The sequence below is a fragment of the Castor canadensis genome, chromosome 6, assembly GCF_047511655.1.
Source record: "Castor canadensis chromosome 6, mCasCan1.hap1v2, whole genome shotgun sequence".
In the NCBI taxonomy this organism is placed as follows: Eukaryota; Metazoa; Chordata; class Mammalia; order Rodentia; family Castoridae; genus Castor; species Castor canadensis.
Genome location: NC_133391.1, coordinates 6,365,424 through 6,386,165, shown reverse-complemented (window position 1 = coordinate 6,386,165; position 20,742 = coordinate 6,365,424). Strand labels below are relative to the sequence as shown.

General features: G+C 38.0%; 1 protein-coding gene across 1 annotated transcript in view; it reads right to left on the bottom strand.

Annotated features, from left to right (window-relative positions):
• Nucleotides 1-2,446: 2,446 nt before the first annotated feature.
• LOC109702004 (cytochrome P450 3A9-like) overlaps nucleotides 2,447-20,742 on the bottom strand; it is a 29,173-nt gene continuing 10,877 nt past the window's right edge. Inside the window, exons 8-13 of the mRNA XM_020187445.2 lie at nucleotides 12,309-12,436; nucleotides 10,633-10,699; nucleotides 9,022-9,182; nucleotides 7,488-7,714; nucleotides 4,995-5,157; nucleotides 2,447-3,394 (exon numbers count right to left, since the gene is read on the bottom strand). Of these exons, the coding sequence (XP_020043034.2) occupies nucleotides 3,299-3,394; nucleotides 4,995-5,157; nucleotides 7,488-7,714; nucleotides 9,022-9,182; nucleotides 10,633-10,699; nucleotides 12,309-12,436 (842 nt within the window). The 3' untranslated portion in view covers nucleotides 2,447-3,298. The remainder of the gene's footprint in view (nucleotides 3,395-4,994; nucleotides 5,158-7,487; nucleotides 7,715-9,021; nucleotides 9,183-10,632; nucleotides 10,700-12,308; nucleotides 12,437-20,742) is intronic.

Here is a 20,742-nt window from a genome sequence, read left to right as displayed (position 1 = left end):
CTGGTGGGTCATCAAAAAAATCAGGGAGGAAATAAAAAAATTCCTGGAATCTAATTTAAATGAAAAACAAACTACCAGGAACTATGGGATACAGCAAAGACAGTGCTAAAGGGACTGATTATAGTCACGAATGCATATATTGAAAACACAGAGAGATCTCAAATGACCTAATATTGTATCTCAAACTCAGAGAAACAAGAGCAAGAGAAAGCTCAAACCAGCAGAAGGAGAGAGATAATAAGATAATGGCAAAATCAATGAAATAGAGACAAAAAATTACAAAGAATCAATGAAATGAAAAGTTGGTTCCTTGACAAATTGAATAAGATTGATAAACCCCTAGCAAACATGACTAAATGAGGAGAGAAAAGACCCAAATTAATAAAATTAGAAACCAAAGAAGGTATACCATAACAAACATCAATGAATTTGTGTTTTTGAACAATGTTGGCACTCTCCAAACTTTGTGTTTAGCAAACATGACTAAATGAGGAGGGAAAAGACCCAAATTAATAAAATTAGAAACCAAAGAAGGTATACCATAACAAACATCAATGAATTTGTGTTTTTGAACAATGTTGGCACTCTCCAAACTTTGTGCTGGTATATACCTCAGTTTTTGTGGTGTGAGGATTGAGGCAAGACATGAAAATCTAATAAAAAGCAATAGTAAAGTTCATTAGGAAAGGAATTTAGTGTAACAGGATAAAAGTGGGGGAAATGGGGGAGCAAAACAGAGAAACATTTCCTGCTCCCCAAGCAGGAAATGTGAGTAGAGAGTCAAAATCGTGCATCATCACTTAATCTCATACTTTCCTAGTTGGAATACATGTGGTCACATCTGACAATCTCTAATCAATAAGATAATGGATCTGGGTGGCTAAGATGGATGTGAAAACAGGCAGATGTCATTCAGGCCTACAGAAAACACAGGTGTGTGGCTGAATATCATGGAAATATTATGTCCTCATGTATGAAAATGGAAAAATTAAATGTCTTGAAACTATTCCAGGAATGGGGGAAATGGGGATAAAGAAGAATGATGTAGGGGGTGAATTTAACTATGATATATTGTAAGAACTTTTATAAATGTCACAATGTACCTCCAGTATAACAATAATAAGGTAATCATAAATAAATTAAATAAATGAAAAAAAAAGAATTTCCCTCAGGTAGACAAGCCTTTTCCTCTGCTCATTCAAGGATCCTTATAACTTATTCACATCTAAAAGAGGAAGACAGATGCAGTCAACCCCTTTATGTCTCCCTATTCTTGTAACTTAGAATCTAAAAAGAGATGGAAGGGGTGCCTAGGTGATCTGGCTTTTAGTGTCTACTTTCTGGTTTCAGTGTCTAAGCCTGGCTCCTGTAATATATATTAAAATAATAAAATTTCCCTGTCTCCTCATTTGTCTATCCTGCTCCTCCCATCACTCATGACTAACTGCTACCTAACGTTGGAAGTGTTAAGATTTTGGGGATTCTTGGAAGTGGACTATTTAATGAACTTTCACTATGAGACGGCCATAAACTTTTGGAGACTAGGGCTGGAATGTTATGATTAGCTTAGTTTCATCCTCAGTATCAGGTCAGTTGACTGCACCACCAATCCGTCATCTCAGACAGCACGACTATCACCAAGTCTGTGCTCACAGACTTTTTCTAGAACTGCCCCACCACCAGACCCAGATCTGTGACCCAGTGAGGTGGATTTATCTTCAGACCTGCACCATTATGCCTAGCCCTGACATGCAGAGAAGTAGGAAATTTATTGTTTATATACCCAAGTATACACACTTTTACATCTATCCTTCTTATCCATCTATCTATCTATCTAATCTATCATGTCTGTCATTTATCTTCTATCATCCTTCTCTCTTCTATTTTTTTTCTTCTCTCTTCTATTAACTCTCTTTTATCTATCTGACATGTCTATCCTCTCTTTCTCTTCCCTCCTCTGCCCTCCATTCCCCTCCCTTCCCTCTCTCTCTGGAAAAGCATAAATTAACACTGCTAGATTCCACCCCAGACTTATTCCATAGGGTTCTTTCTAGTGTTCTCCCTTTCTGAATAAGTAACTCGCCCTACAAACAGTGACAATCCTGACTTCCATCACTCTTGTTAAACTCACTCACCTGAGTTTTCCACACTCTATTTAGTCAGTGGTTACTCTTTTCAGGCCATGCCTCTGCATGGCTCCATCTCCCCTTGCATGGGCTTCCACACCCAGGCAAGGCTGTGATTTCCTCATCCTATTTGATCTCTGACTTGAAGCCACCATGACTACCTTCTCCACTACAATGTATGCCCACAACCTGTTGTATCCTATCCAATGGCCTTAAGACTAAGTGAGGGAAGGGAAGGAGAAAATAGGGTAGGGAAGGAAAGCAAAAGAAAGGCAATGGGTGGAAAGGTGAAATAAAAGAAACCAGCTGAATCCAATGAGTGCTTTCAGCATTGCTCCAGAAACAATTGCCCAAGAAATAATTTTTATTCAATGTTCATTGTGGTAACATAGTTAGAAGGTAAAGATGGAATACAAAGAAATATAAGAAAACATGTTTTCTCTCTTCCAGAAACATCAGGGGAATGGGATAGAGACTTTAAATCAAAACTAATAATAATAAAATACACTGTCTCAGGACAGTGTTACAAAAATATGTACTTAAAATAGCAGAATTACACTGTAAGTACCCCTTCCAAGCAATGAGCAAAATCACAGTGAATTAACCGCCTATTACAATAATCAAATTGGAGTCCTGAAACAGACTGCACATGACCATTGAATGTGATGTTCACAAATTGACTCCTCATTCAGTTTTATAGATCTCCACTCCCCCACAGAGTTCATGATAGGATTGGATCATTCTTTTGCAGAGTAGTGTTTGGAATTTCTCAATAAAATACTGATTGTAGAATGCTGCAAATGAACTATTTGATGCAAATTTCACTACTAGAGTCCCCACAATAATTCTTATTTTCATTAACAATTGTTGATTAAATTAGTGATAAATGTTTATTCTCTGTTCAGAGCTCAGAAGAATTGATGGTGATAACTGGGGAAGATGGAGATACTTCCATGGATACCAGAGAGGGTGAGGCTTTGCGGTAGTCACCTCCTTTCTCTTACACAGTAGACAATACCCTACACACACACTGAACAAGCTCAACAAGTGTCCAGAATCTCTAATTATTAATCAAGTGCAGAAGATTAAGTTCATCTCCATTTCTGAGTTTTAATTATAAAAATAAATTGTTCAACTTCCTTGAAGAACGTAGCAGGAGTCTTTGGAGAAAATCAGGCTCCACTTATGATCCCATCTCTTGGAACAACCTTTAGAACAATGGGTTTTTCTGCTTGAAGAAGTCCTTGTTTGCCTAATTTCACAGGGATCTGCAACAGGCATGCACAATGATAAGCAATCAATGAAGTGCCACCAATCACAGAAACAATGAAGAAAAGATACAATAAGGACAGTAATGCTTTATAAGCACATGAAAAATACTTGTAACATCACTTATCTTGAATTCCTTCTACTCATTTGTTAAGCTCTATCAAAACTGGGTAGGGACAACATTCATTTGTTCATTGGAAAAAAATATTTTATGAGCACTTATTCTGTGAAAAAATCATGGTGGCTTGCTTATTGATATAATTTTAAGCACAAGGATGAGTTAAAAATTTAAACTAAGTTCTTAGAGATTAAGGCAACCTATTTCTGAAAAGACATAAAAATTTAATTTTGTATGTGTTGCATCTTTTTTTTATAAATTGTTGTGCTGGGTTGGGGTACATTGTGGCATTTACAAAAGTTCTTAAAATACATGAAATATGTCATACTTGATTTCACCCCCTCTACCATTCTATTTGTTGGCTTTTGCAAGATAACTTGGAATAAAAAGTTATATGAGCAGTGCTCAACCTCTAAAGAATCCTGTCATCTCTTTAAACTAAACCAATTCAATTTAATGATTAAATAGAATTTCAGGATGAATTTTTTCCCCTTTTTTGTGGTACTGAGTTTTGAACTTAGAGCCTACACCTTGAGTCACTCCATCAGCCCTATTTTTTTGTGAAAGGTTTTTCAAGATAGGGTCTTGTGAACTATTTGCCAGGGCTGGTTTTGAACCTTGATCCTCCTAATCTCTGCTTCCTGAATAGCTGGGATTACAGGCGTGAGTCACCACCATGTAGTTCATGGTTTATTTCTTTTTCTTTTCTAACATCTTTTAACTGCAAAGGAGAGTGAAAATAGGGAATTTCTGAGACTTTCATTTAACCCTTACTTCATATTTAGTCATTCTTTTATTGGTAGTGAATTCTGTGGTTGAATAATTTTCTGATCTTAGTACAGAGGGTGTAGTGAAGAATAAGGAATCTATCATGAGATTAAGAATCTCCAGCCTAGAAAACACCTGGAGCTTGCCGAGGGTGTCTGTCTCATCCCTAAGGCTCCAGAGCCCTCCATTATCTCAGAATGAACTCCTCTGACTGTACATTAACAGGAGAACTACATGGTCACCTTGCAGCCACAAATAAGGTGGAAATAATTTCTATCTGCCCTTTCTCCTAGCCAAAAGTCTACAGGCATTAATATGTGAGTCCTGGAAATAAGTCACTGTATTCAGGGAGTTTCTTTAAGTTCTTGTAGAGGAGAGCAACACTCAACCTTCATGATGACACTATCACTGTCCATCATGACTGCAAACAGGGCCTCCTAACTCCAGTTGACACTAAGCTGAATTTAAACTTGGCTCAAGTTCAAAGACACTGAACATAATCATGTCATGCTTATTTGCATGACTATGGATAATCTTTCTATTTTTGGTCCTTATAAAGCAAAAGATGTGGCTCCAAAATCAAATGACCTTAAAATATAATAAATGGAACAAAGAAAGATTCTTTGGCTCATAGGATAAAGTATTAAAGGATGAATGAGTGCATACTTTAAAGAACTTCCATAAAGTAGTATTTATTCAGACATTATACTAACCTGTGTTTCCTTGCAAGTTTTGAAGGTGAAGTTCTGTATGACTCTGACGAGAGCGACTTTCATGTTCATGAGAGCAAACCTCATTCCAATGCAGTTCCTGGGTCCATTTCCAAACGGCATGTATATGTACGGATCAATGCTGTCCTTGTTCTGCTTACTGAACCTGGTGCAGCAGCAGTGGATGAGAACATGTTGGTGAAACAGGAAAATCACAAGAATTACATATTTGGGGTTCCCTGCAGACATCCATAACCAGGAGTAGACAGCATGAGTTTCTGGGTTGGTCTTTGAAATGCTGCTGTGGTTTTGCCAGGAATTGTAAGCTACCAAATCCTTTCCTTTCTCCTGATCCTAGAGGAGCTTTAAGTTTTGTTAGAGGTGATGAGTGCTATTTAAAAGAAAATCTATCTTTAGCAAACACTAAAACTCCATTTGTAGTGGAGATGTGTTCATACCCTGAAACACAGGAAATGAGACCAATGGAAGGAAAATATGCTCCTGCCTTAACTTACCCTTCTGTACATCACTGAATCATTGAGGCAGCAGGAAAAATGCCTCCCACCGTTGGAAGTGTTGTTTCTCCTCTTTCCTCTCCATCTTTCCTTCTCCTTCCTCTCTTTTCTTCTTTTTATTTCCTTCCCTCCATCTTCCTTCTCCCTCCTCCTCTTTGCATCTCCCTCTCCTTCTCCTTATTGTTCTTCATCCATTCTTACATCATTGAACAGTTTAAATGAGATAATTTACAAAGGCATAAAATGTTACTCTGCTGTAATATCATCATTAATTTCCTTCTCTAGCTTTTTCATTAGGGTATAAAATACTTGGAGGCTAGACTCAAATATTACACAAATTTAAATTGCCTGTAGTAAAGGGTTTCATCATGACCTTTCCATAATTTTCATCTTTGATCATATTCACTCCCTCTATTGCTATATCCTATCTCCCCTCCTACTGAGTGTTTAAGGAAAAAAGATGACTTGGGGAAAGTGAGAAGGGCATTGTGGTTATGTATTTTAAAAGCTTTTTTGTATTGTGGAAAATCTTATGAAATACATACAGGTGATGTGTTTCACACAGACATGAGAGTCGGGGGGTGGTTGTGGTGGAATGGGGATGATGTGGGTGGATGGTTGCTGAGGAAGGAGGTGGGCACATGGACCTGCATTAAAGCTATTCTGTGGATTTGTTTCTGTAAGTTACAATTGTGTACTTGTCAAGCATTTTCTGTGAGAGATTTATGGCAACATTTTGGTTGATCACAGCCTGGACTCATTCCTGATACATGGTGAACACTTACTGTCTGCTTCATAATTGAGTGAATCTAAGAACTAAAGTGAGTTGGCTCTGATTTTACATTTGCAAGTATACAGGAAGTAGAAGAGCTGACCTAAGAAGAAACACTGAAGTCCTCTTGCCTAGAAAATGGGGGACCCTGTCAACTTTGATTTCTTCTTGCTTCAACAAGTCACTATGTGTAGACTCTGGTACCACTAGAGACACCATGACCAATGACACCACCCCTGCCCTCAGGAAATGCCTAGTAAGAGGCCAGTAAAAGAGTAGATCAGAGGCCTCCTGTTGTAAAACTTCATTATCTACTTTGCTTACCAATAAAATAATGAGAAAATCTAACTATTTCTAGACCATAAATGTGGCCAAGGACCTGCAAGTTTCTAGAAGAGTTTACTCAAGACACCTTCAATTTCTTAGATGTCTAGAAAGCAGATGAGTTAGCTGTGGAAGAGTCAGGAAGTAAACTGAGTGTGAAGGAGCTGGCCCAGGACAGCAGCAGAGACAGGACCAGGAGGACCTGAGGTCTCCTCTGTCCTCAGTGAGGCTGCCTAACCATCAGAGAAGAGGCCTCCTCAGTTCTTCAGCCTGCATTTTCACAAGCACACTGGCCGAGCCAGGAAGGAATTTTTAACCAAACACAAGATGGAAACATTTCTTAATGTTGGTGATACATTTAGAGAGCCAAAAGGAAGTGCACAGAAAAACTGAAAGGAATAAAAAGCCTAAACACCTAAAATAACATAACGTTGAAGAAATTAGGGAAGATGCATACAGTCATCCTAAAAATTTACAAATGTGCACGCGCGCGCACACACACACACACACACACACACACACTCTACTGTCTTTGCATTGAGTCTGTTGGAGATTCGTTCCATGACCGAAACAAAAAAATCCATGAATACTCAAGTCCCTTATAAGAAGTGCTAGAACATTTGGAAAGGACTGAAGCTCATCCTTGAGCACACTTTAAATCATTTCCACATTGCTCATAATACTCAGCATAATGTATAATTTTGAAAAAAAGTGTCATGTTTTTAATATAAAAACCTGCTAGAAATAAAAATACATTCCTGTAACTAATTGAACAATCACACCTATGTCTTCTACACTAAAAGATAACATACACTTGAACCAGTCTGGCTAGGGTAGGTTCCCTTTCCTAGTTAGGGTAGGCTCCCTTTCCCATAGACCCTATACCTTTCAGGGTGGAACTCATCAGGCTCTTGCCACAACTTTGGATCTCGGTGAAGAGCGTAGCTTGGTACCATCACCACAGTCCCTTTGGGAATGAACACTCCATTTATTTCAACATCTGTCTTACAGAGCCTCTCAAGTCGGCCAGCAATAGGGTACAATCGGAGCGTTTCATTCACCACCATGTCTAGATACTCCATCTGTACCAGGGCATCATAGGTGGCAGGTGCCTGGAAAGAAAGGAAGATATTTTCATAAAGCTGAGGAGTAACTTTGAACTCAGGCTACGGAATAAATCACGTTGGTAAAGCACCTGGACATTGACAAAGTGTTTTAACTACCATGTCTGTTGACCTGCTTAACGGCAAATGGGAAGTATAAAGGAGTCATGAATTTGAGAGATCTTTAGGAACAATCCCCATCCCAGGGCCTGAAATCCTTAGCATTAATATGTACTGCTTTTGCTTTCTCACTTGAGGAGATGTGACTATGGATTGTGACGATTATGATAAAGAATGTAAGCCAAAGTGAGTATCACCTTTCAACAGAGAGGTCATAAGTGTTTAGTACATGAAAAGAAAGAAATCTTGTTCCATTGAATTGAAATAGCCTGCAAAGCTATTATTTTGAATATGTAATATGATATAATATAGTATCTAATGTAATGTAACATAATAAAAGACTCTAAAAATCAAAAACTGTATAAATAATTTGAGGAGAAACTAGTCCCTTCTACACCAAATATGACAAAAGAAGGATACTGTCGTGACACACAATTTCAGTTCTAGTAAAGGTTCTACAGAGGATAGGAACCCACACACTCAGCCCCATCCTTGGTTTTAGGACCACTCTCCTGGTTGTTGCTTCAGGACTTGACTGTAAGTTCTGCAGAAAATGCTTTGTGTCCATCTCACAGCCAGACCAGTCATGCCAGTGCCAGAGTCCAGGTAGCTTCACCCCACAGAATCTCAGTTTGGGTGAGTGAAGTGCCTGTCAACTGGTGTTATAGTAGAGAGACCATAATGTAGAGGTTAAGAGTTTGGCGTTGGAGTCAGACAACAAGGCTCCTCTCTTGGCTGCTTCACCTCTTCCTCTATGACTTGAATGTGAGCATGTGTGGGGCACAGCTGAGTCACCTGCATAGCCCAGCCAAGGTCACCCTTGCTCAGCCCACAGCCAGACCAGAGCACACCTCCCAATGTCAACACAACTAATTCTCTAGACACTTGAGTTATATGTGCTTATACTTCCATGTCACTGGGATTTTGTGGATGTTTCTTTCTTGTATTATGTTGGTTGTCAGACAATAGATACAGTTGGGTCAAAATTCTTTTACAAAGGCCTTCTATTTCTATGAGTAGTATCTGATACTTAGGTTCCCCCTTAACTTCTCTCTTCAGATTGTTCCTGAAGTGTTGGTGAAATAATGAATGCTTAACAACTTTTTGCAAAAATTCACACTGGAAATTATGAGTTGTCATTCTTATTAATGCTTCACCTTTTCCCTCCCTATCCAGGTATGATGTCATTCCCTCACCTTGTTGGGAAATGTCACATCAATCTCCTCTTGCAATTTCTTCTGAACATCAGGGTGAGTAGCCAATAAGTATGTAACGAAGGAAAGAGCACTGCTGGTGGTCTCATAGCCAGCAAAGATAAAGATAATTGACTGGGCTACAATCTCCAGGTCAGATAGAACTAATAGAAGAGAACACACATTTTAGATTAAGACAGTCAATACCGAACATCACAGTTTAGATTAAGAAAAACCCAAATAATGGTTTCAATAGGTTACCCTACACCTGTCCATCTTGTGCTCATTTGGCCATCCTCACCAATTTACAGGTAGTTAATTTTAAAAGACAATGTTTCTAACATATACAATGTTATTGGTATCCTCCTTAGATATTTCTGAATAATTAGTTTATATAAGTGAAATGTATAAATAAAAAGGGAGCATTCTCCCTCAGGAAACTTCAAATTATTCTACCTAAACAGCTTGAAACACCTTGCAAGAGTTTGCAACACTAAGGCTTTAGTGTATGGGAAATTAAAAGATCTATTATCTGAACATGTTTGGAGGAACTAAGGGAAAAATATTGGGTAGAAAGAAACTTGGTTCTCAAAGTATGGTTCTGGACTAGCATCCTTGGGAACTTCTTGAAGATTATTAGAAAGGCACAAGTTCAAACCCACAGTAGACCTATCACCAAGTCAATATATGAAATTTCATTAATCATGATGATCAGTGTGCATAAACTAGCTTGGGAAACAAGGATTAAACCTTTGAAGGCATCAGGTATTAGAAGACCTGGGGTACTGGCCTCTTGATCAGGGACTGTATTAGGATGTTTAGTCTGCAGAGCCCTTAAATAATCATGGCACCTACACCAAACATGAAATGGAAATTTAAAAATAATAAGTGAGTGTTTGAAAGTTCTACAGCGTTCACATTGACTGATGATGACTTCAGTGATGTGGTTGTGGGTGGATTCAACAATCAAACTACTTTCTCAATGAGCTTGAACCCCATGAAGTTGAATTAAAATTTACTATAACTTCTGCATTTATAGCTCGACCATTCACTGTGGTAGCTACATTTCACACACGGATATTTGAATTTAAATTAATTAAAATTCAATATAATTGAAGGTCCAGTACTGCAGTGGCACTACACAGACATCAAGTGCTCGATAGCTGCATGAATCTAGGTTACCGTATTGAACCGTGAGACCATAGATTATCTCCTGACCTACAGAAAGACGTATTGAACTAGATGGTTGATAAACAAACAGACACATGACAGAGTGATAGATGTACAACTAGATGTATGTGTAGATGTATTTGCACTGGCAAACTGGAATCAACCTATTACCCTTCTCTAGAATGAGTAAATATTTATTAATTTTGCAGACAGGTGTGAAGGTGTGAAATCACTGGTAGCTTTAAATAGATGAGAAAGAAAGAAAAATAGAGAGGAGAGAGAGAGAGAGAGAGAGAACCTTGGATGCAGTATATAACATTAGAGTGCATATTTTTCTGAAGTTTTGCAAAAATGCTTTTCTACTTGGAAATTGACTTCAGTTTCCAGAGCAAGCCCCACCATCTGAGCCTCCCCATCTGTAGGCTGTGAAGCGTTCTTGGTTACCTTTATGGGACTCTGTGTCTTTGGAATTCTGGGAGTTAATCATTAGCTGAAGGAGATCCACTCGGTGCTGGAAGAGCAAAGAGAAATTTCAGACAGGTCACTCATGAATTCAGAAAAAGGTCAGAGTGTTAAACTTCACCTGCCTTCTGAGCATATGGCCCCTTTAAGTCCAAAAGTCTGCCTGGTATTGCTGATTTTTCGGGGAATAAAACCATCCATTTTATAGACTTTGGAAAGCAGTCTGTTTCCTGAGAGAAATGTAGCTATGTTCACCAGCTTTTCATCTTTGCTGTCCCTGAACCTGAGTTTCTCTGGCTCTGGACACAGACTCCTGGCCAGTTGGTGACCGCCTTCTCCTTTCACACCTGCTTGCTCAGGAAGAAATTATAGACTTCACTCTTTCCCCTGCCTTCATTCTTAATACACAATAATCCCATAGATTAAACTCCATCCATTTCCAGAGAGAATCAGCAAGTTTGCAGCAAGCATCTTGAAATATTTCAACACTCTGGGATCCTGAAACATTTTCAGTGACACCTGGGAGAAACTAGTATTGCCTCCTTGCTCTGTAGGCATCCTTGTTCTGTTGTCCAGGCTTTAGAAGCCCTACAACCACCTTAGGTAATGAGGATTGAAAATTTTCAAATTCATTCCTCTAGCTTTTGGGAATGTACAGTACATCATTGTTATCTGTAGCCACTCTACAATGTTTAGAGGTAGGAGAACACTTAACTCCTATCTAACTATAACTTGGTATGCATTAAGAAACCTTTCCCCATGTCCTTCCCCAGCCTGTGATAACCACCATTGTATCTCCACTTCTATGAGGTAATTTTTTAAGATTCCTCATATGAGTGAGATCACATAGTACTTGATTTTCTATAAAAGGCATGTTTCACTTAACATAATGATTGCCTATCCCAATCATGTTGAACACCACAAAACACAGGATTTTATTCCTTTTAAGGACTGAATAATATTCCTATTCTATATACCACCATACACCATCAGTTGGTGGACACTTAACATTGTTGTCATTTTGTGGCAATTACGATTAGTGCTGCAATGATATGTTGAAACATCACACCAAGCCCCATTAATGTGAACCTTGACTATGTTAATAAAAATGTTTTAAATGGCTCTGCAATTTGAACATAAGAGTGCAGATGTCTCTTAACTATACTGATCTCGTTTTATTTGAGTATATATCTTGTAGGAAGATGGCTGGATCATGTGGTGCTATTTTTAATTTTTTGCTGGGGTTATTGTTCAGTGGTAGAATCCTTGCTTACCATGTGTGAGGCCCTGGGTCTGAACCCCTACACTGCAAAAAATTTAATTTTTTTGAGGAACATCTATAGCATTTTCCTTAATGTCTCCTCTAATCGATATTCCATCAATCGTGTGCAAGGGTTCCTTTTTTGTAGGATGTGGTAAAGTTCTTATCTCAAAATATTTATGCCATGACATTTTAAACTCTTTCTCTCTGACACATTGTATATTCTTATTCCCCACCATTATATTCTTCATTCTCCACTAGAATCTGAACACTCCTGCTTTCAACCTAGTGCTCTCTGTCTAACTTTACAAAACAGGGAAGAACAGAAATAGTATGTATACTTCCCAATAAATTATTTACCACTGAACATCCTCATGGAACCACATCACCAGATTACCTTTGTTTTATCCTGGAGGCGATCTTTTTTCATTCGTTCTACAGAAGATTTTAAAAAATCTGTAACATCTTTTGGAAACATGGAAATATTTAGTGCCTCATAAAACGATGTAAGGAATGGAAACAGTACTATATGGGAAAGAAAGAAGAAAGGAAACCATAGTGAAAATGCAATATTTACCTGGAACAATTACATTTATTCAAACACTCAGAACAGTAAAAGTCATCAGTTTTTCTCTAACAGAAGCCATTCCCTCTGTGATCTTTGGGCTCCAGGCCACTGGCAGAGCAAAGGCATGACACACCCAGGGCCACTGCCATAGAGGGAGGTCATTGACCATTTCTGCCTTGTTGCCATAGAAAAATGACTAAATTCCCCTATTTCTTATATATTTTTTTACATACTGCACTAAACTCTCTGGATCAACCAGGCTTTAGTCTGGGGCTGCAATTCATCATGCTATTGAAATGAGAGTTGCAAAGCAGAAAAAATATAGCTTGTTGTAACAAATCACAATGGAGAGAAGCCAGAAAACAATAATTTGATAAAACGAATCAAAATACTTGTATATAACTAGATCAAAGAAGAATTGTAAAGCACAATTAGAAATGGTTTTGAGTTGGTAAATTGGCCCAAGTTGTAGAGCATCTGTTTAGTGAGCATAAGTCCCTGAGTCCAAGCCCCAGTACTTTCCAAAACAAAGGAAAACAAAAAAGAAATTGTTTAGAAAGGTAAAACTAAGAACACAATATAAACAGCTTGTGAGATGGAGAAAAGGAAGTGTAGCTGATAAACTAAGAAAATGGAATTTCAAGGCAAGCAGGAGTTCCTATACTCATATCTAGCAAAGAAGAATCCAAGACAAAGTTAGTTGGAAGAGATAAAGGAGGTCACTATCAAAAGGATCAATCATTGAGAAGATATAATGATTGCAAACATAAATTCACTGAGTTTACTGCACCAATTTTATGAAAGGCTTGTTACTGGACATAAAGGGATATGTCAAAGGACACAATAATAATATGTGACTTCAACCCCACTGTCATCAATAGATCAATGATTCAGGCTAAGAAAAACCAATAAAGAAACGTCAGAGTTAAACTGCACCATAGATCAAGATGACTTACCAGATCTGTTGAAAGTATTCCAGGAATGAGGGGAAGAGGGTATAAAGAAGAAAGGTGGAGGAGGTGAATTGAAGTATGATATATTTGATGTATTGTAAGAACTTTTGTGGATGCCACAATGAATCCCCACCCAGTACAACAACAAAAAGAAAAATCCCTATATATAGATCATTTGAAAGCATCAAGTTAAATATTTAAATAGTAGCAAGCAATTGCAAATAAATTTTAAAAAACCTGTAAGAATAAATAAATAAAAACTGAAATAAATACATATATCATATAACTTATCAGATCATTTGGAATAAAATGAGAAATAAATACTAGGAGAAACTATATAAATTCATGAGAAGGAACAATACACTATTGAATGATTATTGGATCACCAAAGCATCAGTGAGGAAATTAAACAAATTCTAGAGTCAGGTGAAAAATGAAAACAGGACTTACCTGAACCTTTGGAACACAGCTAAGGTAATTATAAGAAGGAACTTTATAGATGTGTACACACACTAAAAATTAGACATCTCAAATAAGTGACCTACTAATGCACCTCAAGGTATATGAACACAAGAACAAGACAAACCCCAAATTAGTAGACAGAAATAAATAATAATGATCAGGGATGGAATGCACAGAGAATTAATAAAGCAAAGACAGAGTTGGCTCGTCAAAAATATGTAAAAGGGGGAGATTCCAAGATGGCAACTAGAGGGAGGAAGCAGAAGCCGTGCTTCCTAAAGTAAAATCTTGGAGAGACACTGGACATATGCCTGGCAGGAAAGACCACCAAGAAGAAGCAAAACTGACTCCTCCACACCCCCAGCCCGCACATAGCATCCATCCCCTCTCCACATTAAATGGAGAAACCAGGAGGGCTCCCACACCACCAGATGCTAGTTCCCAGACTGCTTGGAAAGACGCAGACCACCAGGTGAGCTAAGCAGCACAGGGTGAATCAGCATAGCCCCCTGGATAGACTGACCCCCACCCAGGGAAAAAAGAGGAATAAACCAATCTGAATAATAAACAAGTAGCTGAAAAAGAAGACATTTAGCAAAGAGGGTGGGGAGCCCGAGCTCCAGAAAGTGGGGGAGGGGCAAGCCCCACTGAACTGGGAATAAAGAAGCCGGCAGGGGAAGGTAGGAGGGGCAGCACCTCCCCCGCAGTGTGCTTGGAGAGGGGAAGGCTTGCAACAGCAGCGAAAGCATAGCAGGCTTCACAGGAGAGTGGGGGAGGGACACCTGCCCATGTGAGCTCTAAATAATAAAAAAAGACTGCCATTGTAACAGGCGGGTAGGGCTGTATACTGGAGAAGACAAAGGGGCATGCGCAGGAGAACTCTAAACAAACAAAGCCTGCAGGGCTAGGTGAGTGTAAAGCTCACTCCTGAGATCTGCATAAATAAAGCCTTCAGTAGCAGAAGGCTGACAGTAGGTGGCAGGTGAGCCGCAGCCCCAGATAGACATTCACACAGCTATCTCCACTCTTTTTTTTGTTGCTATTCTTTTCGTCCTTTGATGAGACAATGACAGAACTAGGACTGGATGCTGAAGGACTAACTGAAACTGTATTGAATTTAAATTCAGGATTTATTTGTTTTGATGTACTTTGGTTTTTGGGTTTTTTTTTTGTTTGTTTGTTTTGTTTTTACCCCTTTGATGAGACAATGGCAGAACTTCTTCCCAGACACCAACACCAGGACTGGAGGATGAAGGACTAACACCAAAATTATTAAGACTGGAACTTTATTGCATTTGAACTTGGGGATTTTCTTTTTTCTTTTTTCTGTTTTACTATCCTCTCTATGTCTCTCTAATGCCTGTATAGCTCATTGTTGATTAGTACATTACCTCTCCCTGTTTATTTCATTGACTCTACTTTTTTTTTTGTGTGTGTTTGTTTGTTTTGTTTTTTTCCCCTTTTTCTTTACCTTCTTTGCTTTCCCTCTCCTCTCACCATTCCGCTCTAGAAATCACCACTGTTATTATTACAAGCTAGATAATATGGAATTACACAGAGTACAGGGACTCTAATAATAGCAAGGGCAATGATGGGAAGATGGAAAAAAGAGGGAAACCACTTTCCCAACAATAATAAATCAGTACAGGAACCAGAGGGAAATGAAGAAAACAGCCAGATCCAGACTCCAACAAAATGAAGATAAACTATGCCAAAGAAACCAATGAAGCCCACAAGAACACTCTGAAAGAAGAAATCCTGCAAGTAATCAATGAGAATTTTATAGAGATGATACTGGATATAGTCAACCAAAATGTACAGGAGACACTCAAGAAATTTCAAGGCAACAAAAAATACAGAATTTGAGAAAGCACAAGAAGGAATAAAAGAAACTATAGAATCACTGTATAAACACCAAAGTGAAACAAAGAACACAATTAATAAAGAGATAAATGAGCTCAGAATGAAAATGGACATTATTAAAGAGGAAGTGACTCAGCATATAGAAAACTACAGAAAAAAGAACGAAACAGAATTGCAAAACAAAACAGAAGGCCAATCCAGCAGACTAGAACAAACAGAAGACAGAATCTCAGAACTCGAAGATGAAATGGTAATTGAAGGAAAAGCTAAAGAACTATTAGTCAAACAACTCAAGACATTTGAAAGGAATATGCAAGAACTCACTGATTCCATTAAAACACCAAACCTGAGTATCATGGGCATCGAAGAAGGAGAAGAGGTGCAAGCAAAAGGAATGCGTAATATATTCAACAAAATAATAACAGAAATTTCCCCAAATCTAGAGAAATCTAGAAATCTAGAAATACAGGTGCAGGAAGCCTCCAGAACAACAAACAGATATGACCAAAATAGAACTACCCTATGGCATATTATCATTAAAACAACAAGTACAGAGACCTGAGAAAGAATATTGAAGGCTGTAAGAGAGGAAAAGCAAATAACATACAAAGGTAAACCCATCAAAATCACAGCAGACTTTCCATCAGACAAATTAAAGGCAAGAAGATCTGGAACCTCAGCAGCTCAGCAACTAAGAGATAGCATAGATAAATGGGACTTCATAAAACTAAAAAGCTTTTGCTCAACAAAAGAAATGGTCTTTAAACTGAAGAGGCCACCCTCAGAGTGGGAGAAAATATTTGCCAGCTACACATCAAGGACTGATAACCAGAATATATAGAGAACTCAAAAAACTAAATTCTCCCAAAATTAATGAACCAATGCAGAAATGGGCAAGTGAACCAAACAGAACTTTCTGAAAAGAAGAAATTCACATGGCCAAAAACACATGAAAAAATGCTCACCATCTCTAGCAATAAAGGAAATGCAAATTAAAACCACACTAAGATTCCACCTCATCCCTGTTAGAATAGCCATCATTAGCAACACCACTAACAACAGGTGTTGGTGAGGTTCTGGGGAAAAAGGAACCCTTTTACACTGCTGGTGGGAATGTAAATTAGTACAACCATTCTCCCATCCAAGTACTAACCAGGCCCGACCCTGCTTAGCTTCCAAGATCAGGCGAGATCGGGTGTGTTCAGGGTGATATGGCCGTAGACAGTACAACCACTCTGGAAAAAAATTTGGAGGCTACTTAAAAATCTAAACGTTGATCTACCATTTGATCCAGCAATACCACTCTTGGGGATATACCCAAAAGACTGTGACACAGGTTACTCCAGAGGCACCTGCACACCCATGTTTACTGAGGCACTATTCACAATAGCCAAGTTATGGAAACAGCCAAGATGCCCCACTACTGATGAATGGATTAAGAAAATGTGGTATCTATACACAATGGAATTTTATGCAGCCATGAAGAAGAATGAAATGTTGTCATTCACAGGTAAATGGATGGAACTGGAGAACATCATTCTGAGTGAGGTTAGCCTGGCCCAAAAGACCCAAAATCGTACGTTCTCCCTCATATGTGGACATTAGATCAAGGGCAAACACAACAATGGGATTGGACTTTGATCACATGAGAAAGCGAGAGAACACTTAGGAGGTATGAGGATAGGTAAGACAACCAAAAAACTAGATAGTATTTGTTGCCCTCAATGCAGAGAAACTAATGCAGATAATTAAGTGACAGAGGCCAATAGGAATGGGGACCAGGAACTAGAGAAAAGTTTAGTTTGAGAAGAATTAATTTAGAAGGCAACACATATGTACAGGAAAGCAATGTGAGTCAACTCCCTGTATAGCTATCCTTATCTCAACTGGCTAAATCCCTTGGTCCTTCCTATTACTGCTTATACTCTCCTTCAACAAAATTAGAGATAAGGGCAAAATAGTTTCTGCATGGTAGTGAGGGAGTAGGGTGGAGAGAGGGAGAGGGTAGGGGGGTAATGTTTGGGGTGGGGGGAAGCGGGGAGAAATGACCCAAACATTTTATGCACATTGAAATAAAAGAAAAAATGTATATATAAAGGGTTGAGAAATCCTTTAGCCAAACTAACCAAAGTAGAAGGAGATGATCTGAATTAACAAAAGCAGAAATGAAAAGGGGGGAAGGCTATTACAACAGCTACCAATGAAATGCAGAGGATCATTAGGGAATACTTTAAATATTTATGTTCCAATAAATTGGTAAATCTAGAGGAAATGGATAAATTTCTAGGCACATGCACCTGCAAAACTGAACCATCTAACTGTCTATAACAATCAATAAGATTAAAGCAATAACAAAGTGTACCAACAAAGAAAAGCCCAGGAATGGATGGATTTACTGCTGAATTCTACTGAACTTTTAAATAAAGCTAACATTAATGCTTTTCAATCTATCCTATAAAATAAAAAGGAAAGAACACACATTATACAAAGCCAGTGTTACCATGGCCAGTGTTACCATAACCAAGTAAGGACACAACAAAAAGAGAAAACTATAGACCAATATAATCTTTGATGAACATAGGTGCAAAAACCCTCAATAAAACACTTGCAAACAGAATTCAACAACACATTAAAAAGATCATTCATCACCACCAAGTGGGTTTCCTTCCATGGAAGAAATGATGGTTCAACTATAATGCAAATCAATAAATGTAATATAGCACATAAACAGAATCAAGAACAAAATCACATGATTGTCTCAGTAGATGTAGAAAAAGTCTTTGACAAAAATCTAACATCACTTCATGATAAAAGCCCCAAAGAAACTTAGAGTATAAGGAACATACTTCACCTTATTAAAGGTACAGATTACAAACACATAGGCAAAGTTACAGTAAATGGGGAAAAATTAAAGGAGCCTTTTAAAAATCATTGAATGAGACAAAAGACATCCTCTCTTTGAATTTGTTACAGTGCTTGAATTCTTATCCAAAGCAATAGGCAAGAGAAATAAGTACAAAGGATGCTACCAAGGAATAAAGAAATGAAATTATACCTATTTGCAGACAATATGAATCCATGCTTAAAAGATCTTAAAGAATCTTTCAAAAACTTATTAGATCTGATCAGCTTGCAGCAAAGTATGAAGATATAAAATTAGCACACAAAAATCAGTAAGGTTCTGTAAATGTCAATAACGAGCTTGATGAGAAAGAAGTCAGGGAGAATAATTTCAATCACAGCAGTCTAAAAAATACCTAGGGTAAAGGGAAGACTTCTACAAAGAAAACTGAAGAAATAGAATACACTATAGGACTAAAAAGACTTCTCAGGTTCATGCATCAGTAAATTAATATTGTAAAAATGGCTGCATTATCAGAAGCAATTAACACATCCAATGACATCCCCATAAAAATTCCAATGAAATTCTTTACAGAATTAGAAAAAAAACCTAAAATTTATATGAAAGTGCAATGACCCCAGAAAACTGAGGTAATCCTGAAAAAAAAAAGCAATGCCAGAGGTATCACAATAGCTGATTTCAAATTCTACTACGGCGTCACATAACAAAAATATCATAGCACTACCACATAAACAAACACCAATGGCACAGAACAGAGTACCCGGATATCAGCACACACAGCTACAGCCACCACCTGATTCTCAACAAAGGTGCCCAAATTTATGTTGGAGAAAATCAACCCCTTTTTATAAACTGTGCTGGGGAAACTCGATATCCACATGCAGAAGACTGAAACTAGATCCTTACATATTATTATGTACAAAATCAATTCAAAATGAATCAGACCTTAAAGTTCAACCTGAGACTTTAAAGCTATTCCAGGAGAACAAAGGAAGACACTTTGAGATGTCAGCACAGGCAACGACTTTCTGAATGAGACTCCAGTAGCTTAGGAAATAACAGGGAAAAAATTGACAAATGGAATTGAATCAAATTATAAAGCTTCTGCACAGCTAAGAAACAATTACCAGAATTAAGTGAGAGCTCACACAGGTGGTCAAAAGTCTTTTCCAGCTACCCATCTGATAAGCAATTAATATCCAGAATATATAAAGAGTGCCAACAACCTAACACCAAAGAACAAACGACACAATTAATCAATAGGCAAATAAATGAGGCAGGTTGCAAAAGAAGTACAAATGACCTGAAGAAACATCCAAAATCCTTAGTTGTAAAGGAAATGCAAATCAAGCTGCACTGAGATCCCATCTCCCCTCACCCCAGATGGTCAGAATGGCTGTCATCAAGGAAATGAACAATGAATGCTGGCAAGATGTGGAGGAAAAGGAACCCTTGCACACTGTTGGATGGAATGCAAATCTTTGCAGTTCTGTGTAAAAGCAATGTGGAGGTTCCTCAAAAAGCCAAAAACAGAACTACCATAGGCCCTGATGATACCACTTCTAGAAATATGTTTGAAGGAATGTAAATACAGGATAGAGATAATGTGCACACCCATGTTTATTGGAGCGCTATTCCAAATAGCCAACCAGTGGAGGAATGGATAAAGAAATTGTGGTATACAATCACAATGGAGGGTTATTCAGCCACTGAGATGAATGAATTTAATCATTTACACTGGAGATCATCATGTTAAATGAAATAAGCAAGGCTCAGAAAAATAACACATTTTTTGTCATGTATAAGCTAGATTAAAAACATATAAAAGAGATATAACATAAAAGTGGAACTATTTGTGGAGTAGGGACCAGGAGGAGGAGGATAGGGTATAAGAGAGAATGATGGGGAGTGAATGTAATTGAATTACACTGTAAATACTATGAAATTGTCATGAAGAGGCACAGTATTTTGCACAATAAAAAAGAAAGAAAATGGCCAATGGCGTTCACCATTGTTATCATTAGGGATATTCAAATCAGAATCACGATGTGTGACTCCTCCATGTTAATTAGGATGTCTGTTATCAAAACGATGGAAAAAAACAAATGAGAAGTTGAGATGT